The 21353-nt window shown below is 39.5% G+C and overlaps 1 protein-coding gene across 1 annotated transcript; it reads left to right on the top strand.

Annotated features, from left to right (window-relative positions):
* Positions 1-840: 840 nt before the first annotated feature.
* Positions 841-20220, top strand: dmgdh (dimethylglycine dehydrogenase). The gene is made up of 16 exons (XM_040007391.1): positions 841-1077; positions 1383-1551; positions 3358-3456; positions 3545-3709; positions 5985-6189; positions 11582-11830; positions 11918-12116; positions 12413-12582; positions 12688-12841; positions 15010-15175; positions 15306-15436; positions 16346-16563; positions 17701-17858; positions 19186-19245; positions 19329-19463; positions 19561-20220. Exons 1-16 carry the CDS (start codon positions 956-958, stop codon positions 19771-19773), a joined length of 2613 nt encoding a protein of 870 aa, XP_039863325.1. The 5' UTR covers positions 841-955; the 3' UTR covers positions 19774-20220.
* Positions 20221-21353: the final 1133 nt, after the last annotated feature.

A 21353-nucleotide genomic window follows, 5' to 3' on the forward strand; every position in this document is an offset into this window, starting at 1 on the left:
ATATAAAGCAGTTATCAGCACCCAGTTCAAACCTGCTGCAGCTGTCCCGCTTGGGTTACAGGCTCAAGGGCTACTCAGAGATAAATGCTTCTGAATGGATTGTTCAAACTGGATCTGACAGACATTTGTGAGTCGATTCTATTGACACAAAAAAACCTGGTGATACAAACAACTGGTGCAAGGCTTTCTGTGAAAAACAGTGTTACTGTACTGCACTATGAATCAACAAGTTATGCACATTTTGGTATGTTTTATATCTCCCTAGAATCAGCAGCATTATAAGCATAATTTCTGCATGTTATGTTTTTGTGGCTTAAAGCGCTGCTGTCATTATGGCAGACCACAGGACTCTGTCACATTAATCACCTTTTCTGCAGAGCTTATGTAACCTCTGCAAACCTAAAGTGATTCCTGTTGTCTTCCTCTTCATAAAATAAACACATGGCACTGCTACATTTTTTTAGATGTTGCTGAAAAAAACTGATCAAATGCTCACAATTTTTTTTAAGTGGCATTAGTTTTTGTGCTAAAACGACATCCCTGTATAGATATAAAAACAGTCCTGCAACAGTTTTAACACCTACAAAAAAACTCAGTGTGTGTTCAGAAACCAGTTACTGCAAAAACAAATACAGACTCTTACAGAATGTTAATGAGGGTTTTCTCTGACAGCACATTAGTTTAACCCCCAACAAAGTTTTTCTTCTTTCTTTCTTTTTTTTTTTAAACCAGCCTAACTGACCTACATTTGAAGTCTCAGCACACAAAGCGTTAACCGCGTTAAACCTTCGTCCTGACTTGGTTCGCGAACTGTGGGCGTGCCCAAGCGGCTGTCAGTGCAAAAGTGGGATATTTGTAACTGCACACGACAGTACAGGGACTCCGAGAGAGGGGGGCTGGTCATGCTTCGTGGTGCATTGGTAGTTTTTTTAAACATCAGTACTGTTTCTCAGTCATGGCTCGAATACTAAACCTCATCAGAGTTCAGTTGTGCAGAGATTTAGCCTCGTGTCGAGGCGTCGCTGGGCAGCCTCTGAGAACCATCAGCTGCACCTCAAGAAAACAAGCAGAGGAGAGGTGAGACAGTTTAGTTTGATTCATTTTTAAGGATTCGTCTCGTGCAGCCAGTTTTGGTCAGGGTAACGATCACAAATGAGGCTTTAAAAATGCCATGAAAGTGATCGATTTGTGCAGCAAAACTTAACGTGATATGCAAGCTTCACACAAAACTGCTGGACTTAACACACTTTAGTCTTATCTGACCTTAAAGTCTCAACTTGCTGACCTCAGTACATCATTGTCAAGCTACTTTTGTAACTTGTGCATGTTGCATGGCGCTGTAGCTATTTTACCTGCAGTTAAATTGCTTCCTGTCCTGGCAGTGATGCATCTTCAGTTTTGGGAAAGCGGTGGAAGGACACTGCAGAGACTGTCATCATTGGTGGAGGGTGTGTGGGCGTCAGCTTGGCCTATCACCTGGCCAAAGCTGGGGTGAAGGATGTGGTGCTGCTTGAGAAGACTGAGTTGACAGCTGGATCTACCTGGCATGCTGTAAGTTTACAAAAGTGCTGAGACCAAAGACCCTACAGGGGTCCGCAGGGTCCTGAATGTGAAGCCAGAGAAAGGCCAGGGTCACACATTTCACTTTCATGTTGGTTGGCGACCATTATTACCTTCATTAACGTTGAAAGGACCACAGCCCAAAGTCAATAAACCACTGCTCCCATTAAACTTGAATTTTACATCAGTTATTGAAAGAAATCTTTACATTTGGCTTCTTTCCTTCAGTTGAATTGTAATCTGACAGTTGGAGTTTTGCATAACAGAGAAGAATAGCAAATGGTCAAAATTAAGAGACTGGAAAGAGGGTATATTTGGTATCTGTGCTTGGAAAATGAGAAACAATTATTATTATTTTTTTTCAAATTGCCTTTATTTTTATATTCTCTGAATGAGCTTTCTTAGCTTAATACTTAAGAAAAATATAATAAAATGACTCAATTTTGGGTCTTGGGTCAGTGATGTGGTGTAATGATAAGCATAACATGTCTCCAGAATAATTTGAAGGTACTGAGCCTTTAACCTCCTAAGACCTGAACTCTTCCACGGCATGCATTTTTAATTTCTCTTTGATATTTGGGCTGATTGAGGCCCGATGAATGTAAAAACAAAGAATTACCAGATTTTTTTTTACCTTATTTTTGTTTTTAAGAAAAATAAGAGCCACATATGAGGATATTTGTTTAAAATTTTGATAGAACAGTAGCAGTATAGTGTCCTCGTAAGAGGATATCAGGCCCATGTAGAGCAAAATTTAGTATTTTGGTGTAAATAACCCAAAATGTGATGTCCACATATGTGGACGCAGGGTCCTAGGAGGTTAATACTGCTAGAAAACTGAAGTCTGGCTCTTCCTTGACAGTGAAAGTGTTTAGATCGAGTACTGGCAAGTGGCTGTCATCCAGTTGTTACTCCCTTTCCAGTGAGAGCAACTGTTAAGTTTTCAAGGTACTTGTGGTCCTGATCCTCTTGCTCCTTACACTCCATGTTATTCATTTACAAAAACGCAACACTCCTGTACTATTAATAGACATTTCACATGTCAGAGGGGAAACTTGCTCTTCACTTACTTGCCTCATTGGATGGGCAGGGACCCAGTGGATACTGGGTGAGGAATTAGGGTAGCTGCAGACTTATAATTGCCAACCAATATATGTAATTCGAATCAGAATCTGAATACTTTATTCATCCCTAGGGGAAATTATGTTGGTTACAGTGCTCCAGTACAAACAATAACAAAAATGGACAATACAAGAAGTAAGAAATAGCACAATATATAAAAAGGGTGTAGCTATAGCACTATACTGTGTATTAGGTGGATGAGTTGTACAGGGAGATGGCCACAGGCAGGAATGATTTCCTGTGTTGTTCAGTGGTGCGTTTTGGTAATCTCAGTCTCTCACTGAACGTGCGCCTGTGGCTAGCCAGCACGTCATGGAGTGGGTGGGAGAAATTATCCAACACTGACTTTATCCTGGATAACATTCGCTTTTCCATCACCACCCCAAAAGAGTCCAGCTCCATCCCCACAACATTGCTGACAGAAGTTGTGATTTCTTTTTTAATGTTTAATGAAGAGCGATATTAGCGGTTCAGATTATGTATATTGCTATAATGCTCCTTAGAGCTCCCACAGCTTTAAGGAATATTTTAGTGTTTTGGCTCATTGATTTTTTTTTTTTTTGCTGCCCCCAAGTGGCCAAAAAGCAGTTCTTGCAGCTTTAAGTTGGAATATGTAAAAGCAGTATCTTGCTGGGTGTATTTTCCAATTATCTTAATGGTGTGTTCGTATTTTAGGCTGGCTTGACAACATACTACCATCCAGGGATCAACCTCAAGAAAATCCATCATGACAGCATAAAATTATATGAGACCCTGGAGGCTGAAACTGGACAGGTGAGGTACTTTCCTTAGCTTTCACAGCTTTTACAAGCATAACTGTATTTGTATATTTGTATACCTTTTATATTGACTTTCTCTGCAGGCAGTGGGCTTGCACCAGCCTGGCAGCATTCGTATTGCTTCAACGCCGATTCGAGTGGATGAAATGAAGTACCAGATGACCCGCACACACTGGCATGTGACAGAACAGTACCTCATCGGACCAGAAAAAATCCAAGAACTCTTCCCTCTGCTTAATATGGATAAGGTCTGTATGCCTTTGTGGATTAGTCACATTAATGACTTCTGATAGCAAGAAGTCATTAATTCGATTGTTCTCAAACTTGTTCCTGCTCAATCTTTTTATTGTCTTGAAAGAGACATTAGAAACTGTGAAGAAGCACAGTGTTTATCTGAACCTTGACAGATGTGGTTTTTTGGTATTTAATTACCTAAAACTTTTAAAGCCAAATACTTGACTTCTTGACAAGAGTTAGAGAAGATAAATATCACTCTGCTAACTGTTCACTAATTATTACCCCTGCTATGGAGGATATGTTTTTTGCAAACGTGCTTGCCATGCTTACTGTCTATAAGCGCAACAGCTCGAAAAGTTTTAGATTAATTTTGATAAAACTTTATAGGGGTGGAGAGTAAGTGCCTTAAAATTTTTCTTACATCCACCAAGGTCATTAAGGTCAGCGTAATGACCCGTTGGTCAAGAAATAACCGTTTAACTTAGATGAGTCTTACAAGTGTGCTGTGTATTGCCAACATATAGAAAGTACTGTATAAAGATTTTAAGTATCATGTCACATTTGACCTCTGACCTTTTATAAAAGTCAGTAGATTAATCTGAAAGTCAGAGAGATGCTGTGCAGAGCTATTTAAAACCCTTTTTCCTTACTGCAGTTGTTTGTATTGACAGCATATAGAGAATGATATATGGGCATTCTAAATATCACATTACTTTGGACTTCTGACTTCTTCTTCAACATCAAATACGGTCAAACTTTCATAAAATTATAAATAATAATAATATTATACAATAAGCTCTATATTGTATAAGTAATAATATTCATTCCCTGTTGATTACAAATCAATACCTATTATCCATTACCTTCTCCTGTTTGTGTAATTAAAGTAAACATTGGTCATGGTTTTTAGTGCGCTACAAACCTCTGAAAGCACGTTAAAAAAGATTAAAGAAAACAAAATAAATATAAATAAAATATAATGCTATTCCCTTAAAAGGAAACACTGCCCAGACAGTGAACTGCCTTGGCGGACATTTGCGTTCTTGGAGTGCTTCCTGTTCCATTATGAAACTACAGCAAGGAGATGTTTAACTTAGACTCCGACCAATACTGGATTTTTTGCAGGCAATTCCAATACCAGCTTTTAGACAGTAAAAGGTTCTCATAACCCTCTATCAGCTGTTATATTAAAAATACAAGATAAAGTGATGAGCTCATTGTTTAACAGATTTCAAGCAATGTATTTCAAGAACTGGTTAGATACTTGCCATAAACATTCCCCCACTTAAGACCATGCATGCGTCTGCTTAGTCGTAATGCTGCTCTGGTACATACTTTAAAAAGTGCTGAGAGTATTGTAACACTGGAGTGCTAGACTCTCAAATGGCACAAACTATGTGACATTTCTAAATGACTCTCTGCATCTTTTATTTGTAGCATGGTTTTGTAAACAAACTAGTTCCATCTAGTTCAGACATTTCAGATAATCATGTCAGTATAAATGTATCCCTGATCTATATCTGTATATCTATATCTATATTTAATGATTAAATTAGGTTTGTAGACTCTACAATAGAGAGAAAACCCCTACAGTAAGATGAACCCCATGTGAGCAAACACTTGGTGACAGTGGGAAGGAAAAACTCCCTTTTAACAGGAAGCAACCTCTGGCTTGGGGAAGGCCAGCCATCTGTCATGACCGGTTGGGAGTGATCCAAATCAAGAAATATGTAAAAAATTATTACTTTATCTGAGCTTTAAACACGAGTAGAAATCTTGCTGAAAAATGGATGAGCTATTAAAGTTTAAAATAAATTTAGAAATGTTTTTATTATTATTTTATTGCTGAAACATGTCATTGTATGTTCCTGGTTTTGTGCTCTTGGCTCTGTCCAAAGTTCACAGTTTAGCATTAGATCCAAAGCTAAACATCTCGACGAGTGTTGTAAAGTTGGGCTTTAAAGTTGACCTGATCCAGCGCTCCTGAAATTTACCAAACACAGTTATGATAAGGGAATAATTAGTTGATCTAATATTAGGTTTTTGGTATGACATCAGCTTAGAAAGGTAAAACCTACAAACCTCTTAAGTTAAATGACCCAAAGAATGAGACATCTGTTCATATGTTGTTGACCTGTGTCTGCTTAAGTGCTTAGAGTCGTTGATATATTTCACTGTTAGCAATATATCTTCATGGAGCTGCTTGATCAGCTAATTATTAAGTTTATTATTATTATTGAATCACCATTTTGAATTTGTTGTGTGAAGGTTTCTGTTTAATCTTAGGTGTTGGCAGGTCTTTACACCCCAGGAGACGGCCACATCGACCCTTACTCTCTGACTATGGCTCTGGCTGCTGGAGCTCGTATGTATGGTGCCCAGATTTATAATAATGCCCCCGTGACGAGCCTCAAGCCAACGTCTGATGGCAAGTGGGACGTGCAGACCTCTCATGGAACAATTCGGGCAAACCGCATTGTCAACACAGCAGGTGAATATTCATAATCTCTATACGCATTTATTCAAAGGATAATAGGAGCGGTGATCCTGATATTTTAGATGGTAAACACTATATCCATGCAGAAAATGTAAGGAAAAGTACAAGGGAATAAGTGCAGTCCGCAACTCACATGTGAATATGTTCTAGTCCAGATTTTTCTTCTTTGTCTCAAGTTTCTTCGTGTGTATGTTGGTAAAAGAAGAATAGTTTTTGTTTTATTTGTTTCTTTTTTTGTGGGAAAAGGATAGATATCGGATTTCAGAGCACAGTAAAACATCTGATCTATCTATAGATACTCTGGTAGGAGACCTTTGCCCACCCAGACCACTGGCTGAAAAGTTTAGAAAACAGAGTTTTTGGTCTGAACCGGGTCATACCAGTTCTTGGGGGATTTTGTTGGCCGCGGCTCTTTGCTGCTGTTGCCTGTTTTTCTGGCAGAAGTTCAAGAATATGCTTCACTCTCTTTCTCCTGTCTGTGCTCCCCTGTGGAGTCATGCATTTCATTAGTCACCCTTTTTTTTAATGTAATGCACAAACTTAGAAACAAATGGCAAATGAAATAGCGACTGTAGTCAAACAACCACCGCCAAAAAAAATACAAGAATTTGAAAGATATGCATGGTTTAAAAATAACAAGCTAGAAACAAAACTATGTCTGTTCATGTGTTTTGGAGCACACACAAAGGTGTAAAGAAGCTGAAAATAGCAAATGTTTAGCAGCAGAGCATATTTACTACTTCATTCACATTTTCTTCCTTTCATATTTTCTTTACTCTGGTTGAATCCAGTTATGTTGAGGCCTTGCTGGCATTTCGCCATCACTGTAACAGCCAATCGACTTAGGGCAACAGGTCAGATTTCATCCAATCTTGAAGCAGCAGCACATGTAATCCTCCTCCTCCTGACATGCAGTTCTAAGCCTTTCACTACTGCTGTGCAGCTGCTCCTTCTTGCATGCAGGGACCTTGGGTTTGTGGTTTAGCTTTAAAAAAAGGCAAAGTTTTACAAAATAAGTTTAAATTCATTCGATTAATATAATTTTTTGTGGTTCTTGAGTTTCTTGTGCTTCATGGGCAGTCTCACATAGCGTGGCAAAAAACACCTTTACATTCTCAAACTCTATGCTTCTACAGCAAACATCTCTTTGTTGAAAACATCTCACAGTTGAAAGTGTGGTCTGCAGTACAGCCTGTAAGTCCTCTTCCTATCAAAGCATCCTCCTTACCAAAGAGGGCTCAGTTGAAGCCAAAGCTCATGGTTGCCATGTGAACCTAATATACGAGGCGATCGTTTGATTATCTTCAGTGTTTTCTCAATGTTTCTGTCTGTAGTACTAGAGTCTGTTCATCATGTAAAATATGTGTGTACAGGCTGGTTTGGTTCTATTTACTTGGAATTTCATTTGTTGTTTCAGTGATTTTTTTTTTTTTTTTTTTTGCATGTATTTTTGCACCATTGCATATCTTTCGATCTGTTATTAATAAAAACTGTTTCTAATACTTCACTAGTTATCATTTTTAGCTCTTACTTAACCGTTAGTCTTAAAAACTATTCATTAGCATTAGATCAGTAACTTGTAGCTCACCCTTTCATTTCCTTATCCATCCTTATTATAGCAGATCACATGATGAAATAGTGTAAATGTATGGCCAAACTAGCAAAGTTAAAACCTTGCTTTAGTTCATTGAGGTTTATGAGCGTTTGTTTTTGCACCACTCACTTAAGGCCCCGCCCACAGCCTTTCAGTCAGGAGTCTTGACCTTGATTGGGCCATTGCAGCAACTTGATTATTTTCTTTTTCGGTCATTCAGTTGCAGATTTTCTTATGTGCTTGGGATCACTGTCTTGTTGTATGACATAAATTTCAGCCAAGGACTAGCTGTTGAACAGATTGCCTCATGTTTGACTGTAGAAACTGCAATATGCAGAGGAATTCATGGTCGACTCAGGGACTGCAAGGTGCCCATGTCCTTTGGCTGCAAAACAAGCCCAGATTATTATCACCCCTCCACCTCCACAGTTGTTATGAGGTGTTTATGCTGTGACTACACTTTGTCTGTCCAAAGGACATTGTTGCAGAGGTCTTGTGGTTTGTTCATATGAGAAGAGAAGAGGCTTTCTTCTGGCAACCCTTCCAAACAAGTGATACCTGCTCAGTGAGGTTTTTTTTTTTTTTTTTTTTTGTACTGTCATTAATTTTAAAATTTAGCATGCTAACCAAGCCCTGTACAGTCTGAAATGTAGCTTTTGCTGGGAGGTTTTCTTTTGCAGTCTATGCGAACATTGTAAATGGGCTGGTTCTTATATCTACTCTGAGCACTCAGAGCACTTCTGTTTAGCTCGCCTTAATCAATCATTCACACAAGCACTTTTTCTGTGCTTTTCTTATGTAAGTACTTTCTATCTAAAATTCATACACACTCATACTGCGATGGATGCGTCGGAGAGCACCTTAGTATCTTGACCAAGTATATTTTGCATGCGGACTGGAACAGAGCGGCATCAAACCACCAAACTTCTAATTAGTAAGGGACCTGCTCTGCTTCCCGAGCCACAGCCACCCCAAAATGTACAATCTGACTTTGCAGCAATTGTGGCTTTGTGTTGACACAGCCCTGAATCTTCCAGACCAGCAAAATGCCAAAACTATATACAGGTGTTCACACTTTCTAATGATCCATAAATGAAGTGCATTTTTAGCAGCACCTGGCTGCTACTTGCCCTGTGAATTCCTGTGGAAGCAGTAAGTGTGATTTGGCAGTTTTGCATCATGTTATCCTTTACATTTAGCTAATTATATAAACTACAATCCATCACTTCTGGATATCTCTTCTGACCATTCAGTGCCTCACATTGTAACATATAAACTGGGTTAACCATTTTTTGTTTTGAATCGTTTAAGTATTACTTCTGGCTAACTTGAATCGCTCTCCCTCCAGTAGCTGATAATAAACTTTTATAAACTGAGTCTCTTCAAAGTTGTTTTACGCATACCACAGTTGACTAGCAGCACCCACTGAACTAGAGATATTCTGAGCATGTGGCAAACAGCTGTTTAGCCTCTGATTTTACAGTAAATTGGTCTGACTATTATAATTCTCAGAGAAACAAACTTTACTCCATTAACCAATGTTTACTAGGTAACTCAGTAACACTTAAAGTGTTGTGTATATGAAGCTCCAACCTGTAACCAACTGTAAATAGAATCTGCAATGTTATTATGCTGCAGACTTACATATGAGTACATAGATTGAATACAAATTCTTGTGAAGAGTTGCTGACAAGAGTATGTTGCAACACTTGGCTAAAGATAGCAGGGATCAACAGGTTTTTCTCTGGCTTCAGACTCTGGGCATTAGTACACATCTGTGTTGCTTTCACGTGTCCCAGCATATTTGTTTTGTGGCTATTAATTTATAAAACGGGTTATGCTGTACTTCAGGTATATGCAAATTTATTTTTTTAAGAGAAAGAGTTGGGGAAACTCTAAGTGAACACATTCAAGTAAGCAACTTAACCAAAATGTTGTGACGTTGTAAATTAAGCTTAGTATTCCTTCTACACACTGAAGTGCCCTCTATGTGAAAAAACTGCTCTGGTGAATAATGTAGAGCTTTGAACCCTGAGGGTAACTTCTGATTCATGTCTGGTGTCTTCTCATAACATGTGATTTTTATAGTTGTGACTTGTATTTTCTTTTTTCTTTTTTGCTTCTAATGCTGTAATGCTTATATATTAGATTAGCGATAGGGCTCTTAAACTAGTTCCTCGTGGTTTATATTGAATCTATTTAATCTGTGCTGTCCTATTTATTCTTGCCTTCATTTTCGGGTCTTATGAGTGTCTGTCTTGCATATATCTATGTGTACACCTGTGTGTTTGCCCCTGTGATGTGACATTTTTATGAAATCTAATCCCTTAACCCTCCTTGCAAGTGATGAAATGCTCCAGCAGTCAGTGTTATTAGAAATCCAGCTTGCACCAGTACTAGCACACCTTGCCAGTATTGGATTGGACCACCTGCTGGTGGCATATTTTCAAAAACTGACCTCAGAGGTTAGTACTCACATTATAGCATCACATAGTTGGTGTAGATTTGTCAGCTGCACATCCTTTATATGAATTTCCCATTCTACCACATCCCAATGTTCTACTAGATTGAGATCTGGTGACTGTGGAGTACAATGAAATCACTGTCATGTTCAAGAAACCAGTTAGAGATGGACTTTCAACCTTGTGACCTGGTGTGTTATCCTGCTGAAAGCAGCCATCAGAAGATGGGTACAAATGTGATCATGACGGGATAGACGTGATCAGCGGCAATACTCAGGTAGACTGCCATTAAAACAATGCTTATTTGGTGTCAAAGTGCCAAATGTGTGCCAAGGAAATATTCCAGGAACCATTACACCACCGCTAGCATCAACCATTGTTTGATATAAAGCAGGATACATCCTTGTTTTCATGTTGTTTATGCAAAATTTGGATCTTACCCTCCAAATGTTGCAGCACTTCTATTGTCCAGTTTTGATTGTAGTTTCCTGGTCTTGGCTGACAGGAGTGGCAGCCAGACTCCCCCTGCTGCTGTAGCTCATGTGCTTCAAGTTTAGACACGATGAGCATTCAGGGATGCTCTTCTGCATATCTTGGTTGTAACAAATCGTTATTTGACTTGCTGTTACCTTCTTATTAGCTTGAAGCACTCTGGCCATTTTTCTTTCATCTTTCGCATGGACATTTTCACCCAAAGAACTGTCGCTCACTAGATATTCTTTCTTTTCTGGATTATTGTCTGTAAACCCTAAAGATGGTTGTGTTGGAAAATCCCAGTACAACAGCCATTTCTAAGATACTCAGACCAGCCCATCTGGCAGTAACAACCATGCCCCATTCAAAGTCACTTAAATCACATTTCTTCCACAATCTGATCATGCCATGATAATGATAATAAATTGCTGTTTCAATTTAAAAACACAGAGACAACAGAGAGACCTTTTAAACATTCCGTAATCTGTTTGGTAGTTTTATAAAGAATCGAACAATAAAAGAAAAACATCCTTTAAAAAATGTTTCTTTAAATAGGAAGCCCAGTTTCATGCTGTGAGTAAGATGATTGTTACCACTCTGCTTCTGTAAATTTTTATGAGAAGCTACATTTTGGAAATGGCTGTTGTTTGCTAGCATCATGATTCCCCTTTATGCAAAGATAAGCTAGAAATCTTGAGCCTTCACCTTTAACTGACTGACATTTATGTTTTCATGAGAAGACAATTCTGAACAAATATTTGTCAAAGATGCATTTAGAGATTGAGAGCGAGCCAACTCTATCTGTTGGCTGACTTCACCTCTTCAGCTGAACTGACTGCATCTAATTTGTTTTCAGGTTTCTGGGCCCGGGAGGTTGGCAAGATGATTGGGTTTGAACACCCTACTATTCCAGTGCATCACCAGTACATTGTGACAGCAACAATACCGGAGGTGAAGGCTCTGAAGGAGGAGCTGGCGGTCATCAGGGACCTGGAGGGGTCTTATTACCTGCGTCAGGAAAGAGATGGCCTGCTGTTTGGCCCCTATGAGAAGATGGAAAAGATGGTTTTACAGGACTCCTGGGTGAGAGATGGAGTACCACCAGGTCTGTCTGCCACATGAGATTTTCCAATCTAAATATTTCTACGAAGTTTTCATCTTCCTGTGCATGACTGTTTCTATCTGCCTGCAGGTTTTGGAAAGGAGCTGTTTGAGTCTGACTTGGACAGGATAATGGAGCATGTGGAAAAGGCCATGGAGATGGTCCCTGTACTAAAGAAAGCTGACATCATTAACATTGTTTCTGGACCAATCACATACACTCCTGACCTCCTGCCTATGGTTGGACCACACTGTGGAGTTCGCAACTACTGGACAGCGATTGGCTTTGGGTGTGTGTTTAGTCAGGTGTTGCTGAACCGTATCTAGCTAAAATACTGCTAAGAGGTGAAAGACAGAAAAAATAGCTGATGTAGTATGAGTCATTGATTTGGCTAGCATTACAACATGCAGTTGGAGTTGCATCCCAACTATATGTAACTTACAAATGTGATGCGCATATTTTTAGATGCAGTGTGACTTAAACCTCTAGAAGACTTTGATTTTCTTTGAAAAGCTTTATTTTTTTTCTTAAAATCCATCAAAGCCAATCGATAGTACCTAAAGCTCTGATTTGATATTTGTTCAGGTATGGTATTATTCATGCTGGTGGCATAGGCAAGTTCCTGAGTGAATGGATCACGAACGGAGAACCTCCATACGACCTGATCGAATGTGACCCCAACCGCTATGGCAAGTGGACTGATGTACCCTTCATATGTGCCAAAGCTCGAGAATCCTATGGCTTCAACAATGTGGGTAAGAAGAACATGGGACAGCTGCACAGCATTTGTGGAACAGAGCCTTCCATTATATTGTTACTAAAAGCCTGCTGTGTCCTCCTCATGCTGTTGGTCACTGCAGTTGGTTACCCCAAGGAGGAGCGTTTTGCTGGCCGACCAACCTGCCGAACTAGCGGTGTTTATGAGCTGCTGAAAGACAAAGGATCTATGGGCTTTCATGCTGGCTGGGAGCAACCTCACTGGTTCTACAAACCTGGAGATGACATTGGATACAAGTAAGGTTTCTCTGTAAATTTCTAACAGTGTCTTTTTGATATGGAAAATCTGAATGCTAATTTTTTTCCACTTGAATCCACTGTGCATTACAACACCACATCCACCACCCTTCAAGCTCTTTCAGGTAGTACAGGTACAAGTTCGCCCGAGATCATCTAACAGGCTTTCTGACGATATTAGCACAAGAGGACCATTTAAATTCCCCACTGAAACTGAACAGCTGCTACTGTTCAAGAACACATGCAGCAGATGCACAAGTCTCTTTTACAAACCCACATGTCGATGAGCCTTTGGGTTGTCCAAACCTCAAACATATCCAGTTGGCCTTCTTGGCAGTTGCATATTTGGCTCTTTCTGGGACATAGTTATTTTAGTTTGTATGGAAGCTAAAAGCTGCGGTTATAATCTTGCAAAACCTTTATTGTGTCTTGCAATGCAACTTTCCGCTAGCCAGTTTTGCACAATAAAATGTATATTTTTAGCCAGACCGAATATCTCAAATAGTTGGACACACTTTTTTTTTTTTTTTTTTAGGCACTCTGGGTAATCTCATGATATCTCATGTAGAGCCTGACCGATCAGCCAGTTGATCCGAGCAGTCAGATCAGCTATAACATGGGAGTCTTTTAAAACATTATCTCTTTATCTGAATTGAGTGTAAATGAGTACTGGATAACTACACATGAGAAATGTTATGGAAAAAATATCAGCCTGTATATTGGAATACTCCGTTAAAAGACAGAATATTAGTAGTGGTATGAGTTTGTTTTGCTCAGGCTTTGTTCTCTAGTGTCAGCATGAGGTTATCATCAGCTGTGGGGGGCGGGGTTCTGCTTTGGACAACATTTTGGACAACTTCTCTGATTTCATCCATGCTTCCATCCATCCATTTTCTTTAACACTTATCCAGTGGAGTGTAGTAGGGAGGTCAAAGATGTCACATGTCAAGAACATCTCACCTTTCCCTACTTGCTGAGCTTTCCTGCTGATATATTCATTTCTAATGCTGTCGATCATGGTCACTCCCAATGAGAATCTGAGCACCTTCAACTCCACCTGTGTCCACCTGTGTGCCCCTGTCCTCCGCTCTTATATTTCACCCTATGTTCTTCCCTCTTCTTGAAACATATTCACCGCAGCTATTTCCATCCTTTTTGCAAAATCCACCACCATCCATATTCAACCACTACCCTTCCACATTTCTTTCCTGACGCCATACCTACCCAGGACCTCATGCTCTCTGTTCCTGGCACCTACATGTCCAGTGAATCTCTTGTCAGTCTCTCCTCCATGGGAACACTCTACCACTAAATCCAACTTACTCCAGAATTCCTCTTTCTCTTCCAACTATCCAACCTTTGGGGCATAAACACATTCAACAATTACCCCTTTGATTTCTAGTTTCAAACGCATGATCCTGTCTTGCACTCTCTTCACCTTTACAACCCTATTCACATAATCTTCCTTCAAAATTACCTCCAATGCTTCTGGCCTTGCTTCCCTTCCCCATAGTCCTCAGTCTTCACTTTCTCCATCATATCAGTCAGCTCTCTCTTTACCAGTCATAGTCCCTCCATTTAAAGTACTTGTTCTCTCCTTCTCTTTCGCTGCCTCCAAACATGCCTTCCCTCTTTCCTTCTCTTTTATCTTCAGTCAACAGTAGCGCAGTTTTCACCAGCACCCTGTTGGCCAACAGCACTGCATGTGATTGTTGTTAAACTGGGCCTCAATCCATCTACTATGGTTTGGTCTGCCAATGATTTACCACTGGATGCCCTTCTTGATGCATTTATCCAGTCTTGGGGCCAGCAATGTGTTGGCTTGTATCAATTCTAACTAGAACTGCTTAAAAAGATTGTTGAATTTGCTCCAACATAAGCTTTGAACATTTTTCACGCAATAGCAATGGATAGTGTTGCTTTTTTTGATGTTACAGAATGCAGTGCCTGCACAGATGTTGGTATGTCTGCAAAACTTTAAAACTTTTATCAGTGTTTTCTCTTTGTCTTCTAGTCTTGTTTATATTTCATTCCCATTGGAACAATATTCACTCAGTGCACTGCCCTTTTACAGTGAAACCTATAACACTTTCAAATAGAAAAAGTAATAAAATAAGCAAATCACTATAAGTAAAATACATAGTTAACTGATTTTGTGTTGTGCTCAGACCCAGCTTCCAACGCACCAACTGGTTTGGACCAGTTGGAAGAGAGTGCAAGCTGGTGATGGAGAAGGTTGGAGTAATAGACCTGACACCTTTTGGCAAGTTCATAGTAAAGGGGAAGGACTCACACAAGCTTTTGGATCGCCTCTTTGCCAACACCATGCCCAAGGTAGAAGACCTAATGTAAACTGTTCAGCTCATAAAGTGATGATTGTGTTGGTCACATATCCAGTGCACTGTACTGCTGCACAAACGGCCCTGACCACACAGTTTTCTCAAATTCCATAACCTGTTTTCAGGTGGGCATGACCAACATCAGCCACATGCTGACACCCTCTGGGAAAGTATACGCTGAGGTTACCATCACCCAGCTGGCACCAGGAAGGTTTCTGCTCGTCACAGGTTCCGGTTCGGAGCTGCACGACCTCAGGTGAAATGGATCAAACCCTTTAAACTTTAAACTCTCTGTCAAATTCAGCCGTAGATAATTTAGCAGCAATAATTGTCCTGAATAGTTTCTTTAAATAAAAAATAAAAATTTAATTAAAAAGAATATTTTAAAACATTATCTCTTCATGCAGTTTCAGTGAACCTGGGCTCAATAGATTTTCCAGACTGGGTTCCTTATTACAGTCTTACTCAGAGAAATAAGGAGTTTTGTTGCATAGCACAGAAAAACACAGAGCTCTGTCTTAAGGCTGATACTTCAGATTTTCTCCAAGTTTGTGTTTTCCTTTCAGTTTGCTTTGGGTCAAAATACACCAATACCCATGAATCTCAGTTACTGAAGTGAGTTGCCAAGATGTGATTTAATATTGAAAATGAGTAAACTAATTAGCTCATCAAATAAAAATAACTCTGAAACTCTTTAAATGAAGTACTGCATCATACTAAGAGTAGCAGAACTGAATCAGTGCCGCATGTCTAAAACTCCACACACATATTGATTTAGACTACATTTCAATATTTCAGTCCCTGCACAGTGCTCATACTGTTAGCAGTTAAGCAAACACTGTTTTGCTCTCTGTCCTGCGCCCAGTTCAAGCTGTGCTGGCTTGCTGTCAGTTTTGTACTGCAGAAACTTAAAACCTATCTGCAGCTGTTAACACAACGCCCCTCGAGCTCCTCCAATCACGAGGCAGAATCGTAAACCATTTATTTTCATTCCTTCACTGTAATCAACTCTCTACCACAGTTTCAAAAAAGGCTATGAAGTTTTTTTTTTTATGCCATGTAGCGACATCTAGTGGTAATTCACATATTTGCAAAGCCCATAAAATTTGTCTAGTCTATAAATGTATTAACGGCTCTTTGCCTTGTGGATTTGCACTTGCCACAGGTGGATAGAAACTGAAGTTGCACAAGGTGGATATGACGTTGACATTACAAATGTGACAGAAGACATAGGTGTGCTGGGCATTGCCGGACCAAACTCTCGCAAAGTTCTCCAGAAACTGACAAATGAGGATATGAGTGAAGCTGGATTTAAGTTTCTCCACTGCAAGTCCATCCAGCTTGCCGGCAAGCCTGTCCGTGCCATCAGGATCTCCTACACCGGTAGTGCAAGGCAGTTCATTTATTGCGTCTTGCAATGCAACTTTCCCTAGCTAGCTTTGCACAATAATATATATTTTTAGCCATGCCTAACAGCAGTGTTGGCCAGTGCTTCCTCCATACTGGTCCAGACCGAATATTTCAAATAGTGAAAGGAGTGAAATTTTCTACAGGCACTCTAGGTGAACCCCTGACATCTCATCTTTTGTGTTTAGACACAAAAGAAAAGAAATTCAAAAACATCAGTTTAGTGAATATAAAAAAAATACGGAGGCTCATTTATCCCAAGAAAAGAAAACTCCACGTGGATTTCGAGATACTTAGAATTATGAGATACCGAGTGAACATTTTTCACTTACTTTGACAAAAATGCAAGATTCTAATAAAATAATGACATACTAAGTCAAATAATAAGTCATTATTATCTTTCAGGGGAAAAAGAACAATGTCAAGTATTAAATATAAAATCAATATTATGAATTACTCAGACAAACTTATACCAAAACAAAAATTCTGACTTAATAACTCAAACTTTAGCCTAATTTTTAAAATAAAATGCAAACTATGACTTATTACGAACAAAGTTTAGACATCAATTAAATATTATGACTTGCTAATGCAAAATTCTGAAATATTCATTAAGAGATTTTAGATGCAAACTCAATACGGGGACTTGTTATTTTTATAATTATTATCATTATTATTATTATTAGTAGTAGTAGTAAAATTATGATAAGTCAAAATGATGGTTATTGGGTTAAAAGTAGAATTATGAGTTACTGAGATGTTTTATTTAAGAAAAATGTGAGCTGTTAAATAAAATTTTGAATTTACTCATTCAAAATTATGCAGAAACCAAACTAAAATCTTTCTTCAACTATTTCAACTACTTTAATTTTCATGTGCCTAGACTTTTATTTCATTAATTTTCCTTTTATTTTTATAAAACATGTACACTCCATGGTCTCAGTTCACGGTCTATGGATATTTTCTTTTATTTTTATGAATCTTTTACAGTGTGCATAGTCTCATAGTTTAGAGTTTATGACTGCCCCCATTCTTTTGTCTTTTCCTTTCAGTCACATAGTTTTCAGTGCTGAGTATCGACATGCTCTTAAGTGTAAGTGTTTTTGTGTCTAGGTGAGCTTGGCTGGGAGCTGTACACTGACCAGAAGGACTTGGCAGCTGTGTACCTGGCCATGATGGAAGCAGGAAAAGACGAGGGCATTGACAATTTCGGCACCTATGCCATGGCCTCGCTCCGACTGGAGAAGGGCTTCAGAGGCTGGGGAGCTGAGGTACATACATATATACATGAAGAAGAAAAAAAAAAAACTCCTTGTTTAAATGTGAAGCAGCATATTACGCAGTAACAGGGAGACGGAGGAAATGAAAACGTCACCTCTTGATAGCTGCGTCTTCCACAAAATCAGCTTCAGCAGGAAACTTTGAGTGTCATATTGCAACTTTTTATAACAATTTTGAATAAGTTTCTTGAAAGTATTCAACTGGTATAAAATATGCATCGCAAAAAAGCAAGTCCTTGCAGCCATTCTGCCTCCTGTAATTCTCCTGTGAATCAAAGAGGCTTCGGTGTGGTAAGGCAGGCCACGCATGATGCTTTCTTCAGTATGAAGGCTGTCAAACTGTCGGGAATTCAAATCTTTGGCTGGGATGAAAATTACAGTTCACAAAACCTCACTCATGAATTCATCCACTTTTAAGGACAACACGGCGACACAAACAAACTACTTGTTGTGACAAAATTCAAGAGAAAAATACAGGCTGCAAATGGAGGGATGCATTTTTTGGACTTTTCATAATGTTTTGGACGACAGCTGTCTTTTTTTGAAGTCAGGAGGGTGCTGCATCACCAGCCAGGCTGATTCAAAAAACACAAATCTTGTGATTTTTCTCCATGATCTGTCTCATAGTGGTCCTTTAATATTATATTCCATCAGCGATGAAAACACCAAACACACAGCTTCCCTTTTAGCCCAAAACTATGAACTATGGTCCATTTTTTCTCGCCAAACCCCAAACTGTGTCAAACTGTGTCAATTTCTTCCTTTTATGATAAAGATATTTTCAAAAGAGGCCTCAAATAAACAGCAGCGTATGCTTCACAGTCTAACTTGTAGTGTTTATATTTGAATATCAGCCTTTGGCCTTGATACTGTCATTAGGAGAGTGTGACACCCAGTGGACCAATCGGGAATAGCATTGCATTGGAAGGGTTAGGGTTTTCACACTTTGCAAAGCCATCATGAGGGCTGGATTTCACTGTTCACTGGGGCCTTGGGTCATAAGATTGAAACCCCTGGATTAGAGGAACATCTGCAAAACAATGGAGATGAAAGAAAGACGTCTTTGTGTGACTTTGGAAAAGAATCTGAATCTTACAGATTTGAATTTTTGAGAGAGAAGATGTTTCTTCTCTTATCTTTTTCACCTAGTCTGTATATGGTATACACTCCAAACACCTTTTATTAGACCCGCCTTAATAAAGTGAAGTTGCATTTCACTGTTTTTAATTTACAACAAATGACACAATTATATTGGTGAAAATTTTACTTTATAAAGTACAGCTTATGATTTTTTTTTTTTTATCATTGATCTTTACAGATGAACTGTGACACTAACCCTCTGGAGGCAGGACTAGATTATTTTATTAAACTAAACAAGGTAACGTTGTTTCCTGCATGCATTCATATTCCAGTTTCAGTCATGCATTTCCTCTTTAACTGCTTGTGTCTGTGGTCCTGCAGCCTGCTGACTTCATCGGCAAAGCAGCTCTCCAGGAGATCAAAGCCAAGGGCCTGAACAGGAAGCTGTCCTACATTGCTGTGAACACAGATGATATCGACCCCGAAGGCAACGAGACTGTCTGGTACAATGGCAAGGTTAGCGACAACAGAAGATCAAAACTCAATTTCCAATTTAGTTTAGAGATTTGGTGATCATTCACACGACGCTGATGTCCCTTGACCTTCTCTTCAGGTGGTTGGCAACACAACCTCTGGAGCCTACAGCTACAGCAGCCAGCAGAGCCTGGCATTCGCTTATCTACCTCTGGAATTAAGCACTTTGGGCCAGAAGGTGGAGGTGGAACTGCTTGGGAAGAAGTACCCCGCCAACGTCATCCAAGAGCCCTTAATCCACACTGAGCCCACGCGGACCCGGCTGCAGAAGAAAGCTCAGAGCAAAGCATAAACACAGGCCGTCCTCTCATCAGTTTCCCACCAGTGAATGAAGAACAATCTTACTGTGAACAAGAGTCAGGGTGGTTCACATCCTGAGTTGCTTGTGTTCACGTCTGTGGCCAGTTCAGGTCAACTTTATTCCGTTTTCTTACAAGGAACAAGTCTGAAACAGGCGTGCGAAAGCTCAGCACAGTCTTATAAACTGGGGTGTTCCTGCACCACAGTGTCTTGCATTGTTGACAGAGTAATTTCATTTTTGTAATTTCATGAATGGTTGTCAAATGTTTACGCATCAACTGTTGTCTCTCTTATGAAGAAAAACTCATTTTCAGATTGAATGGTGCCCAAATAAGTCTGGACTTTTGTGCTTAAAAAAAGATCAGTGTTTGCAAAGCTGTACAAAGATTTAACCAAATGTGTTTTCTGTAAGTATAATTAAATGGATGTACATTGATAATTAAAGCACTCACTGTGTTCCCACTCCTTCCCTCTAACATTTAGTAGTTTACACAGTCAGCCGTGTATGCTAACATTGCTTTACTGCATACTTTTAAGTATATAAAAATAAAAGTGCATCATAGTGAAGCATGTAAAATAAAATCATGATAAGTAATAATAGATTTTTAAATAGTAGCTCCATAGCAAAGTGGTTTACGCATCTGAACAACAAGTGAAAGACCCCGGGTTTGATCTGAGGAAAAGACACTGATACCTTCTGGGTTGGGTCAGGAGAGGCATCCAGTGTAAAAACTGCCAACTCGAACATGTTGTGGTGACCCCTTGTGACAGATGAGCACCAAAAAGTAGCTTCTAATAGATAATTATAGTCCTATACCTGATATAAACTAATGCCAAATAATGGTTGATTTACTGCTAGTTAATAAACACAATGCAAATGCAGTACAAATTTTAAACTCAGCAGGAATTGAAAAAACAAAACAAAAAATGGGAATGTAGTTCTACAATCAAATAATCAACATTTAATATATTTACTGACGACAACGACAGTGATGATGATGGAGCCAAGAGTGGAAGAGAATGATGAAGAGGAGGATGGGAGACCCAGAAAACAATCCAAACACTGAATTTTGCTCCGGGACACTCAGTCTTGCACCCATCCTCCAAACGCACTGTCCCCCAACCTAACAAACTGAATCTCGGCTTTCCCCTCCCTCTGACGCACTGACTTAGTTTCCTGCCACCGGCGACCTGTTCACCTGACTGCCACGTACTACCTGTGGATATCTGTTCAGCCTGTGACCCACTATGATTGTGCATACAAGTGGAATACAACAAGTGTGTGTTTCATACCACTGGTACCTTGTTAGGTGGTGATGATCGTGCCCTTACTGGTCGCAGTTATGGAGGGAGTGGTCCTATTGGTTGGCTCCCACATTAGGAAGGCGGGGTTGGGGCCTTCCTATCATCATTAATATGGTTTGGTAAATGGCCTGTATTTGTATAGCGCTTTTCTAGTCCCTAAGGACCCCAAAGCGCTTTACACAACCAGTCATCCACCCATTCACACACACATTCACACACTGGTGATGGCAAGCTACATTGTAGCCACAGCCACCCTGGGAGGGCCCA

This window comes from Simochromis diagramma, unplaced genomic scaffold, assembly GCF_900408965.1.
Source record: "Simochromis diagramma unplaced genomic scaffold, fSimDia1.1 OVJJ01000682.1, whole genome shotgun sequence".
Lineage (NCBI taxonomy): Eukaryota > Metazoa > Chordata > Actinopteri > Cichliformes > Cichlidae > Simochromis > Simochromis diagramma.